Raw genomic sequence first — 13,831 nt, forward strand, 5'->3', positions numbered from 1 at the left:
AAACTATTTACAAAAAAACAACAGACCTCCCACCCCGCGTTACTAACCCAGAGAAGGTTCCAGAAGCTGTTGATAGATTCCATCCAGCTCTCGCTTCCCAGCTGTTCTTTGACACCTCCATTTAAATGGGTCAGCTGATACACTTGCACATGCTTGAAAGCTCTAACTTTCTCTCTGTTCTTTCTTTCTCTCTCTCTCTCTCGCTCTCTGTGGAGTGGACATTCTTTAATCCTCACAGGGTCCCCACTGGGCCTCTGTGGGACCGTGCTTGTGTTTGCATCTGCAGTAAAGCATGGGCCAACACAAACACACCTGGATTCTCCGTCAGTGTGTGTGTGTGCGACCAGGAGAGGCAGTCAGATCACAGTACACAGGAGGATGCCATGCAGCGAGTGGCCATCATGCCCACACACACACACACAGACACACACACACACACACACACACACACACAGTGTCCATTTACAGACAGCCACATAAGTACACACACACACACACACACACACACACACACACACACACACACACACACACACACACACACACACACACACACACACACACACACAGTGTCCATTTACAGACAGCCACATAAATACACATACACACACACACACACTATCCTTCTGTCCCTTCCTCTGCTTCTTTTCTCCCTCTTGCACACACAGACACACACACACAGACACACACACAGACACACACACAGGCTCACATGTGGTATCACTTAAATTATCAGCAGACACTGTGAGCTCAATTTCTTTCAATGGAAAGATAACATTCTTCCCAATTTTGTAGACCTGGGGCAAAATATTATTGATATCAACCCCCCGGTTGCATTTTCCTCATGGCTCTGACAATGATATGGATTAGGGGCAGATTGGGTAAGGCCCAAGAGCAGCCTCCTTTCTGTGCCATCTCTCTGTCTTTGCCATTCTGTGCGGTAGATTAGCAATCCCAGACTGATCGGAGTCCAGATACGGCAGAAATTCGATAATATTACCATCACACAGCTGTGCCTACTTACTGGGGGATGCAGAATTTCCCCAACACATGCAGATGTTGTGAGACAAGTGTGACACAGATGCCTACACACACATAAGTGTTCACACACACACACAAACACACACACACACACACACACACACAAAACACACAAAACACACACACACACCTACACACACACACACACACACACACACACACACACACACACACACACACACACACACACACACACAAAACACACAAAACACACACACACACACACACACACATACACACACACACACACACACACAGACACACACACACCTACACACACACACACACATACGAGTTTAAACACACAAACAGACACACACACATACATGTTTAAACACACACTTATGTACACACACAAGCAGTGGTCTATGGGACACCCCTGCAATCCCTGCGAAGCAGTGGGTCCAACACCCAGAACCTTCCATGACTGGCTGTGTGTGTAACATGTTCACAATCTCAGGGGCATGATCATTGACCCCTAGGAGTTAACCCCTATTTCAGTTGTGCACACACCACGTGCAGATATGCAGGTACAAACACAGAGGACTCCATCGTGAAGTTGCAAGTGTATGGAAGCAGCGTGCTGCAAAATGTATGTTCAAAACTCAGGTCGAAGGAAGCACCTGAAGTAGGTTTTAGAACACGTGACCTTCGAGTTGTCAGGTCTTACTGGATGAGATGCTGTGAGACAATGTGGTGTGTGCACTGTGTCGGCAAACAAGACTCGCTCTGATCAATGTACCCCACTGGCAGGGCATCTATAATGTATTACAAACCGCACCCATGGAAGACTTTCCAGTGTAGCTTCCAGCCTGTGGAGTGCCTCAGGATAAATAGACCAAAGTTCTATGCCGTAGTTACACCAGAGCGTCTGACTCAAACAAACACTCCCTCTTACTCTTTAATATTTGGCAACGATGTTTCAGACTGAGATTGGGCAGAACTGGAACACCACAATGTATGTGTCAGCCAGCCAGCTTGTGTCATTTTGAATTATTTCACTATCGAACTTTTTATACCCATGAATACATCGCATCAGTCTCCAATTTTCTGCATGTTCGACCATGGTGTTTTCAGCTTGTAATAAATGTACTCTCATGCTTCCCCCCACACCCCCCCCTCATTCTTACCACCATGATGAGTGTGGAATTCCTCTTGGCCTGTAGTCAGCCTGCGGTCACACTATCCGATGCAAAGCTATGTCGAGGCACTGTGCTTAATCAATCAAAAGATGTATCTAAAATTGTTCAGGGTCTTTCTGGACCGCTGACCACAAAGAGACCACACAACCATGACAAGATTATCTCCGTCAGAAAGGGGAAAAATAGACCAGCGAGACGCTCCACAAGGTGAAAGGTCATCCGCACCCACAACAGCTCTTCTCCAGGGCTGGATGCTCTTCGAGGACAGTAACTGTGACTCTCTGTCCTTGCTGCAAAGGACTTGAGAGAGTCTCCCCATGCAATCGAGCTTTCTTTGGCACAGGCGGACGGCTAGACACCGTGTCTGTGCTTCGTGGCTGATGTTATCTGATGTCACTGAGAAGGGGGCAAAAGTAGGCCACAGGTCTCAGGTCTGTGGGCCCAGTTATAAAAGATGTGTGAATCAGCGTACTTCATATGCTTCTCTAGTCTTCCTTTACCGCCCAGGAATGTGATTTCAATTTACACACATTTTGTGCTTCCATTACAAAAATGTTTTTCACTTCCAGGGTCTTCGAGTCGACTCAGTCTGTGGTTAATTCAAGGCCTGCATCAGCACATGCGCAAAGAATTAAACGATGTTTGTCCAAGGGGGATCTTGACAAGTTAATCAAATGAATTATGGCAATGATAATTCCTCCCATAACAGAACTGTCTGAGAATGAGTAATGGACTTTATGATTTTATATTAATCATCGTTTCTGCGGAGGGGTACGAAAACCTTTTGAAATGCTCAGTGGTTCCATTCATGCTCTTGTGGAGACATTTGTACTCTTACAAGCTGGAAAGTTTAACCCCATAGTGAGGAAAGGGTAGTGAAGGAGTTTTGGTCTCAAGGGAGCAGTTAAATTGCCATAACCAATGGAGTATGGCACAGCAGTGTGAGAACAGACATGCTGAAACACACACACACACACACACACGCAAGCACACACAATATACCCACATGCCAACTGGCATGCACACACATGCGCCAGCCCACACATCTCGGGATGGTTTCACATACACACTGTTCTCACCAAAGGCATTCTCTTCAGAGATAAACCTGATAACATGTCATATGAGTATATATCAGAATGCATTATAAGACTTATAAATGACTTATAAATGACTCTTGAATGGTTGTAAGCACTATACTGTAGACTTATGAGAAGCCTGTATAATGCTATCATTTGCACTTTGTTTATGTTGACTATCCTTTATGTGCATGTCTATGATGCATGGTATATTATGAATTCTTAATGCTATAATAACACATCATAATAGGGGTATTCATAAGAACTGTTACAAAAATATATACTGTAGTAACAATAATACCTGTGTCTAGGAATCTGTGCATATATCTCAACATGTATCTGTGAACATGTGTACATCTTTCAGTGTGAGTGTGGATGTGGCCTCCAGGCCATGTGAGCCACATCTGTGTAAACCGTGCATCTATCTGATGGAGGCTTCTGAAATCAAAACAGGGAGGTCCCAGTGATGTCTGAACGAGGCCTTTGTTTGCCGTGGACACTGCTTGCTCTGACCCTCTAAGTTGCATGGGGCTCCCTGTAAGATCTCCTCACACACACACGGTTCTGTGTGTGTGTGAGTGTTTATGTGTGTGTGTGTTTATGTGTGTGTGTGTGTATGTGTGTGTGTGTGTGTGTGTGTATGCACGCGCGTAAAAGAAAGAGAACTAGAGAGAGACGGACAGAAAGAAAGCGAGAGAGTGTGTGTGTGGGGTGCAGTGTTGCAAGTGTGTGTGTGTGTGTGTGTGTGTGTGTGTGTGTGTGTGTGTGTGTGTGTGTCTCCAGAGCAGACGGACCCCTGTGTCTCACTGGCCCTCCGTGGCCTCTTTGAGGCCTTGCAGTTGTAATTCCAACATTAACAGAAGGGAAAATATTTTCACTGCATTATGTGAGAATAAAAGTGAGGCAGCCACCCCGTCAGACATGCAGTATTAAAACAAATGGTCAGTATTAACACTCAATCAAACAACATTCCTCCACGCTGTGCTAGCTTACATTGGGTGTGTCTGTGTGTCTGTGTGTGTGTCTGGTTGTGTGTGTGTGTGCATGTGTGTGTGTGTGTGCGTGTGCGTGTGACTAAGAACCTCCTTCTGAGGCGATGCTGGCAGGAAGCTCAAAATCAAACCAGTATGACCTGAGAGCCACACCGTGATTGACAGCCAAGGACACGTCACAGTTGACACCAGACAGAAGCATGCTGGGATAGTTAGTCTCCATGTTACAGACCTTCACTGTTAAACCCCTGTCTGTCATGTCGTTTTGACGGATGATGATGACAAGGCTGAATGAGTGATGCAGAGCACAACTTGACAGAAAAGTTGGTGAATCGTTCTCATGTCTCTCAGATCCTCTGGCCACTTACCACTGACTATTATATGACCAATCCACAAGTGGGGACTCATATTTAAATGATAGCCATTGGAGAAGAAAACATCTTTATTTCTGAAAATGAATGCTAAACCAAAAAAGGTCTTTGGTCATAAATTTCCTTCCCACATCTATTCACCCATCCACCACTGAAGACTGGACCAGTGGATAGTATATAACCACTCTCCCATCTGTCAGTCACATTTGAAATATAATGTCAGTTGGACAACAAAATGTTTTCATTATGAGAAAGAATACTTGACCATGACTTATTTGACAGGCTTCAAAGAAATATGCGAGGTCAGATCCCCATTATACGAGATTAAGCACAGAAGATTCCCACTATTTTGGGAGATGGTTCCATTTCGCAGCTGAGAATGTTTTATTCTCTTCGGAAATGTTTAACAGCTCCCTTTTTGCGGCGAGATAAGTGGTTAAAATGGAAAGTGTGTGTTGGTGGAGTGGCATCTGACGAGTCTGTTGGCACCGCTCCCCGTGGGGCAGATGCCATCTTTACCGCATCATGTTTCTTTCCCTCTCTCTTTCTCTCTCTCCAGACCTCCATCTCTCCTTAATGGATGAGTTTGTTCTTTAGGTTTAGAGTTTACGTCAGTTTGATTTATCGCCATCATAAATGTTTAGCATTTTTTATGGCTAACCTATAGTCTGCTTTAGAATGCATTGAATGCATGGAACGTGAAACACATACCTTGTCGTTACAGAAATCGTTCTTGAAGAGGAATTATGGTCACAGCTGAACAATGGAGATTGAGTTCTCTTTCCCGCTTTCTGTGGATTTCTCTCTCTGTCTCTCTCCCCCTCCATCTCTCCATCTCTCCCCCTTTCTCTCTCTCTCTGTCTCTGTCTCTGTCTTTGTCTGATGCCCCTAGTGTGTCTCAGTGGTGTGGCTTGAGATTACAGGGCATCTCTGTCAGTCTTTGGCACTGATGTGAGCGATCACTGTTATTAGCAGGGGGGACACAAACAGGGTGGGTTAATGGGAGGGGGAGATGCTCAGCAGATGGAGATAGGGTTGCACGAGCGTTCCTTGCGACAATGCAGCCGTTGCATTTACAGTAAGCCCCAGAGTTTAAAAACACTGTTCCCCATATTCCCCCCACGCAATATTAGCATGCGGTTTTGAAAAGCTATCGGTTTCACATGACACAAGCGCTACATGCTCAGATGGTTCCAGAAACGGCTGGCAGCATCTTGCATGTGATGCATATGGGGGTTTACGCTTTCTGACACATACCACAGATAAGATCCAAAAACAGTTTCAGAGAGAGGGAGGCAAAGCGCTGTAAGGAAATGAGGCCCTGCATATCAAACAGAACATCCTCTCCTCATATTAAAATCCACAGTGAGCACGGCTGCATGGTTGGTGCTAATAATGAAAGAGGCCGGAAATGTGTTTGGACGGCGGGAACGAGACGTGTGCTCAGTCGCAGGTGGGGCTTGGCCGTGAGTAATGGTCTCGGAGAAGTGGACGGGACAGATGCAGTCCGACGCCAGCGTCTTTGTTTTTCCTGGTCCAACATAAACATCTTCCCTCTTACCTTATGGAAGCTGCCAGAGAACCCCCCTTAGCCAGTACAGCGATAGCCTCAAATAAATGTATGTTTTGTGGGACAGAGCACACATTCAGTGCCTATTCTCTGATATAAAGTTGGGAACTGGTCTTAACGAGCAGTCAGGGTTCTTCTCGTCAAGTGAGTGGTGCCAGAGACTCTGTGGTAGAACAATGGGTAAATACTAAAGAAGGGTGAAGTCAGTGTTGGCCACATGTGCTGCTAATCAATTAGCACGGGTAGGGAGGGGGAGGCAGGGTGCCCTGGCAAGTTGACTGAGAACCAACACTCTCAGGCTTTGACAGCTACAGCTTGTGAGACTTTAGGCAAAATACTGGAATATGGTCGAAATTCATCCCGGTTTTCCCCAGAATGTCCAAGTCGATTGCCTGTCATGGAAGAAATGTAACATCTTTATTCTCTTTTGTACTGTGAGATGGCCAGGCTTGTTTTGCAACTCCAAAAAGGTTGACAAATCTTTTCTGACAGTTTTACAATGTCAGCAGCAAATGCAGACATTTTCTGACAAACACAACACAGTGAAGAACACAACTATGCATCAAAATGTCCTATTAATGGTTTTAGACGTGAGTTGCAAGTTCAACCTGCAAGTCAGATCTTTATCTGAGATTAGATGCACACATATCCATAGGGCATAGAGTATAGTGTATATAAGGTATCACCATTGATCATTGTATAGCATAGTATATACAGTATAGTGTGACATTTATGTATTGTACTATGTTTTACCTCATATTCTTTCAATAAAGGCATACGCACAATCCATCTCCATGCAGTAATTCTTTAAAAATAACAAAACATTGTATTTGATAACAAGGGTTTCGCCATATGAAACGTTAAACTCCAAGACCCAATACCAGATGACTTAAGAGGGTTGACTGAATTAGCATGAGGTCACTGTGAGATTCGATTATCATTCAAATTGAAGTAAGGTCGTCAGTTTGGAAAAAACCCTTTTCATGCCGGGTTTGTCATTGCAACCTGTACCTCCAGCTGCACCGCGCATAAACACACAGAACCGAAACCTAAACGGAACTGTATCGAAACCAGCATCATGCCAAATAACAGCCAGACACTGATAACCCTGTTCTTCTTCTTCTTCTTCTTCTTCTTCTTCTTCTCTTTGTTGTTCTATTTTAGCTGATTACATTCACCATTGGTCTGGAGGGCAAATGCACTGTGGTGGGTGACTGTGCCCAGGGGAACATACCTTACTCTGATTTCACAGAGCGCATCTGAGCGCCGCGGAGAGATGAAAGGAACACATGAATCACCAGCAGATTGGGGAGGAGAGGAGAGGAGGGGGGGTGGGAGGGGGAGGAGTGGGGAGAGTACGAGTGTTGCGTTGCTTGGAACAATAGCCCCCGGTAAACTTAGCGGGGCCCGTACAGTGATGGAGCCGGCGCGAGTCAATAAGACCACAGCGGTTACCAGGGATGCTGCCATGGGTCTGACACTGACCTCAGACCAGATGGGGGTTGAGAAAATAAACATGATGTCAGTTTTGTTACGCTGAGAGGATGCCCTTAGGAGTTTCATTGTGTGCCCCTCTCCTTCCCTCTCTCCTCTATCTCTCTTTCTCTCTCTCTCTCTCATATTCACAGCCTCTGTCTACTTGCTCTTTTTCTCTCTCTTTCCCACACAGCTACACTGCAAAAACTGCTTTTCTAACCTAGGGCTATTATTCTTATATTAAGATGAAAAAATCTAGTTAGTCTTGTTTTTAGCAAAATTGGACTTACCTAGTGTTGTCTTGATAAGGTTATTTTTACCTATTTCAAGCAAATATTACTTGCGCTGCCTTGATAAGCACATTTGAACTTAATTTGAGTTAACACTAGATATGAGCACTTTATCTTAAAAGAATCCATTTCAAGTGTGGTAGTCTTATTTTAAGCAATAGTGTCAAGTTGAAAACGTCTCATTTCAAGCATAAATTCACTTGTTATTTTCTTATTGCATTAAAGGTCATAATTCAAGTTATTTTTAACTAGATATGAGTTTTAACAACCACTTAATTGCACCAAGTAGTAAAAGTGACCTAAATCACTTAAAAAACACAGTCAAATATACTTGCGATACTTGTGGATTACCACTGATCACAAGATGCTCAGTCAGAAATGTTGTCATAAACCACAAGTTTTCCTCAAACTCGGTGGCAGGATCGAATTCACTCGAACACACCCAACACATCTCAAATGTCGCTTGAGCTGCATGCCAGTGAAGTGAACTGAAGCAAGTACAAGAGCTGTGCCTTTCGACTTCAAAAGCTAAAGGTAAGTTAACATAATTTAACCTCTGCCTACTTTGGTAATTCGTCAGCAATATTGAAAACAAAAATGTTTGTAAAAGACCAAGACTTCTGGTTGAAGTTATTAACTTGTTAGCAAACAAAGCTAGCACACTTGACGTCAGCTAAGACCGCTAACCTAGCACAATAATTCATTGAAGCCATGTCGACTGAGCTAACGTCTCTCATATGTTTTAAACTAGTGCCAGGTAATACAATGTCAGAAAGTGTCCCTAGTAGTCTTGTTTGTAAAAAGTAAGCAAGTTCAGAGGATTCATTTAGTGTGAATGTTGGTGATATAATAGCTAGTAGCTGCAGTTAGCTCTTAGCTAACTAGCTACTCTATAGGTTAAGGATCCCCCACCCTGAGTAAAGCTTCGACTTGGAAGTTGAAGATTTTTTTCTTTCTGAAAGAGTAACAACCCTTTTCTTTAAATTACAGGTGGAGCAATTGGACAAGACAACACAGTCACTTCTGGAAGGTAAGTCTATGATAGTACATATGATAGAAGATGGTTAGATAAAGCCAAAGATTGTGGCTAGACTGGCTATGCATGGTTTCCCTAGAAGTGAATAGTTAGTTAGCTGGCTGGCATGGAGTGGCAGTAAGAAATGTAATAACAAAAATAGTAATAAAAACTTAAAGCTGTGTAAGGGATAATGTACAGTGAGGTGGTCATTATCGCGGCATAGCCGATATGCTACTACACTTTTCCTTGAATCTCAGCAAACTGGTGGTTGTCACTGGAGGGTTCTAACACCAATACATTTGTCATTTGTACAAGTGACCCATTACATTGACTTGCAGCTTACTCAGTGCTCTTATGTATCCATAGTTTCAGGGTCATCATAAATATTGCACATTAACTTATACCACTTTGTTTGCAGCTGCACAGGCCATTGCCTTGTTGGAGGCGCTCCCAAAAATGTTCCCTTACCCAACCGCCCCTCCAAGAAAAGTCGGCAAGTGAGGCACTGTACCATGTACCATCATTTGTGAATTTCATGTGTGTGGTTTAACTTCATTCTGCCCCCCTCCCCCAATTTCTTGCTTTCAGCCATCTGAGGACCCCAATGTCTTCTTGCGGAACTGATGACCTCGCCAAGGGACATGCTTCTGGAATCCCTCATGATACTGATGGGATGCTACTATGTGTTCCAGTTAACATATTCCAAGTGTATTGCTAGGCTATTGTCCATAATACAAACAGAGGTACTCAAAGATTTTATTCACGAGAGTGACAAGACGACAACATATAAAAAGGTGCTTGCTGACTGTCAAGCATTCTTCCAAACCTAGTCTGTCTCTCCCTCTCTCTTTGTCAACCTCCTACTGTATGTCACTCTTCTGTATGTCACTCCCCCCCCCACCCCAACTCTTTCTCTATATGTCTGGAGGTCAGGACAGCACACAGTAACACAACGTCCAATGTATTTCCAGCTACATTTGTCAATGATTTGTTGACTGTTTGATGAATTCTGACTGTTTGATGTGTTGCTGAATTGTCATCGTTTATGTAGATGTCAATGTACCTTATGTCTGACAGTTTACTTAAATCATTATGTGTAATATGTAATTAAGTACATTTAAGCATTCTGATGCTTATTATTGTTCACTACTCTCAAATGGCTGTTATTGGTTTTCTTCATTAACAGGCTAATAAAACAGTGATAAATAATGTGTTGTGTCACGTTTCCTGATTTTAAGAGCTTGTGGTCTGATTTTAAGTAACTTAATGCTTAAGAAGTACTCCAGGTTTGAGTGATGACAGACTTCTTTGGAAGTTACTAGATGACTTGAAATCAGTGTTGTCAGTCTAAATTTCACTTTTATTATTGTGGTCTTATGTAAAAGCCTGAATTGTCTCTTATTTCAAGTACTAATGCCTCAGAAGTTCACTAGATTTGAGTGACATCAGGCTTATTTTGAGGTAACTACATGGTTTGAAATGAGTGGAATTAGTCTTATTTCAGGACATTCTGTGCTTGAATTGTCTTATTTCAAGTACTAATGCCTCAGAAGTTCACTAGATTTGAGTGACATCAGGCTTATTTTGAGGTAACTACATGGTTTGAAATGAGTGGAATTAGTCTTATTTCAGGACAGTCTGTGCTTGAATTGTCTTATTTCAAGTACTAATGCCTCAGAAGTTCACTATATTTGAGTGACATCAGGCTTATTTTAAGTAACTACATGGTTTGAAATGAGTGGAATTAGTCTTATTTCAGGACATTCTGTGCTTTTGGAGTAATTGTGAAGGCTGTCTTATTTTAAGAAATCTTAACAAGTCAAATTTGCTTAACGCACTGGCAGCCAAATTTGCTTGTTTTAAGCAAAATTATGCTTAAATATGTAATAATTTGTCTTAAATCTAGAGTGGCATTTTTTGCAGTGTAGACACAGATACACACACAAGTCTGATAAAAACAACCTTTTTCCTATTTTTTTCCTGGAGATGAAGCCTTCTTGAGTCTACCTTGATTTGTATTTTTTATATTTATATATATATATATATACAGTATAGTATATATAAGTATATTTTTAAACCGATGAATGTCAAAGGTGCTTGCGCACAGGTAATATTCAGATTTCTACGCTGGCACAGTCATCTAAACAATCTACAGGCTGTTGACGTTAACCTGTCACACATTCCAGATCCACTTGGATCCTGGACAGACTCAGACCAGCGAATATATCAGGAAGCACTACAGGAGACAAGGAGGACAGGAGAAGAGAATCAAGTGAGTGGGGGGAGAGAGATAGTGATTGAGCCTGGAGTGAGAACGAGAATGAGAGCATGATGGGGGTGGGAGAAGAGAGAAGGACAGAGAAAGAGTGGGAGGAGGGGAAGGAGGAGGAGGGGAAGGAGGCGGAGGAGGAGGAGGGAAAATGAGTCTGGCTGTAGTCCGTGTTAGCAGCAGGGGAGGTGCGGGAATCAGCAGGGGAGAGGGAGGATCAGTGAGTGGCACGTGGAGAGGCAGTGTTTCATGAAGCCCAGGAGAGACACAGAGCCTCCCACTGAAACACAGACGGAGAGAGAGAAAGCGACAGAAAAAAAACAGACATTGTGAAATACACAGAAAGAGAAAGGGAGGGAAAGTGAAAGACAGATATACAGTAAGAGAGGTAGAGAAAGAGACAGAAAGAGAGAGACAAGGAGGAAGTACAGAAAGAGTGAGGGGGGGGAGAATATATTGCCTGCGGAAGGAGAACAACACAGAAAAAGACAGGAGGAGGGACAGAGAGAGAGAGAGAGAGAGAGAGAGAGAGAGCTTCTTTCTCATTAGCCGGGGTAAATCGTGCCTGCAGCTCTCCAACAGCGGCACATGATAGCTGACACACACACACACACACACACACATTGACACACTCATGCAGACGCACACACACCCTCACACTCGTTCTCACTCACACACTTCTGACTTTCTGGAATGCGTTTGCTGTCTGAGAGAGTGGCGGGGCCAGGCAGCCAGAACTGATTCACCGTTGCTCGGTGTTAACAGAAAATAGAAAGCTTCACTCGGCAGCTTCATAGGGGCAGTGGCAACTTACCACACACACACACACACACACACACACACACACACACACACACACACCCCATTCAGGGCTTCCAAGTATCCCTGAGAGGCAGAGGGCAGTGCTGGACGGATGGTCGTGCTGCGAAAAGGATCTCTCCTCTCCTCTGGTGATGATGATGAGAGAAACACAGACCAGGCGGATCAAGTTGGATCACTGACACTTGGAGAGCGGGCTGACAGAGTGTGCGTGCGTACGACCTAGTGCTTTTGAGTGTGTGTGTGTGCACACACGCGTGTGTATGACAGAGAGCTTGGACGTCGGTGTGATGATGCTGCCGATCGTTTTACTCCTGCTTGTTGCCTCGGGATGGAACCCGACACAGGCGACAAAGAGCGTCCACCCCAGGCTACGACTCACCTACAAAGGTAAGGCAACAGGTGTGTGTGTGTGTGTGTGTGTGTGTGTGTGTGTGTTTGTGTTTGTGTGTGTGTGTGTGTGTGTGTGTGTGTGTGTGTGTGTTTGTGTATGTGTGTGTGTGTGTGTGTGTGTGTGTGTGTGTGTGTGTGTGTGTGTGTGTGTGTGAGTGAGTGAGTGTGTGTGTGATTTTGTCTCTGTGTATTTGTCTTTATGTCTTTCTACAAAAAATCTAATATTTTGAAGAAAACATTTTGATGCTAATCAGAAAATATTGAGCTTCATAAAACATTGCGTGTGTGTTTCAATACAGAGATGTAAAACTAATATTAAGTTTGGATTTGGTTAATAAGTAATCGTATTTGAAGTGTCGGGTAGATAATTAAGTCATTGAGAGTTTGCAAGCAATTTGCTAATGTTAGAGACCGGCAAAAATAATTGAGTTTGGAAATGCATCAGTGCAAGAATATTTCAGAAATGTGATATTCAGCAGCTTTCCACAGAGGTGACTCTAAGCCTTGTGCCAAGAATAATTACTTGGGTGAATGGCTTTTAATGCAAAGCTTCCACTGAGCTCTGCAGTCTGCAGGCCAATGCATGCTGAACAGATTAACAGCGATCACACTTCGGCATATTTCTGCATACTTTCTTACCATCTGTCACATTCGATATCCTGCAAAGCTTCTTCAGACAGGTGTTTCATGGATATTGTAAATTTCAAAGCCTTCTCTTGAATCAGGGTGCGGTGTTTGTTTTTGAATGTATAAAAAAAACACACTTTTTAGATGTAGCGGCAGCTTGTTCAGACAGGTTGGCAGAGGCTATCTTTAGCAGTCGTACAGACAGAGTTGGAACAGTGGCGGCTTTCATCTGATAGGAGTCAATTCGCACTCTATTAAGATTGCTATCCAGTGCTGGGCATCTGTTTGTGATAGTCTTTGCTCTCCACTGCGAGCGTGATGTGAAAGATCTGTGAGAATTTTGACTGTGAGAAATGTTCTTTTATCTTTGCTTCTCATTTGTGGTATTTCCATCAGAAACTATAAAAGTCTGTTTCTCCTTTGGTCCAAGAAGGGAAAAAAAAACAAAAAAAACGCCCATCCTCCTTTGCTGTGTGGAAATGGTTATTATGGGGCTGATCTAATGACATTCGTCACCACGCTGCGGCGGCGATTCTGTCACACACACCAGGATTACGCTCTTATTTTTGTTTGCGCTGTGCCTGCTATGGCGGTTGAGTTTCTACAATGTGGTTTTCTTTTATGAGATAGTGGTTCATTGAAAGAATGTCAAACACTTGGGCTTGTTATGGTGGCGTCTCACATGGATGTTTATAGAGGATCGTAGGGGGAATATGAGGGCTTCCCTTTGTAGGGGTCTGCTCTGTA

At 43.5% G+C, this 13,831-nt stretch overlaps 1 protein-coding gene across 1 annotated transcript in view; it reads left to right on the top strand.

Moving 5' to 3' along the window:
• Window positions 1-11,216: 11,216 nt before the first annotated feature.
• sema3e (sema domain, immunoglobulin domain (Ig), short basic domain, secreted, (semaphorin) 3E) overlaps window positions 11,217-13,831 on the top strand; it is a 46,199-nt gene continuing 43,584 nt past the window's right edge. Inside the window, exon 1 of the mRNA XM_031565371.2 lies at window positions 11,217-12,454. Within this exon, the coding sequence (XP_031421231.1) occupies window positions 12,328-12,454 (127 nt within the window). The 5' untranslated portion in view covers window positions 11,217-12,327. The remainder of the gene's footprint in view (window positions 12,455-13,831) is intronic.

The sequence above is a fragment of the Clupea harengus genome, chromosome 3, assembly GCF_900700415.2.
Source record: "Clupea harengus chromosome 3, Ch_v2.0.2, whole genome shotgun sequence".
Taxonomy (NCBI): domain Eukaryota; kingdom Metazoa; phylum Chordata; class Actinopteri; order Clupeiformes; family Clupeidae; genus Clupea; species Clupea harengus.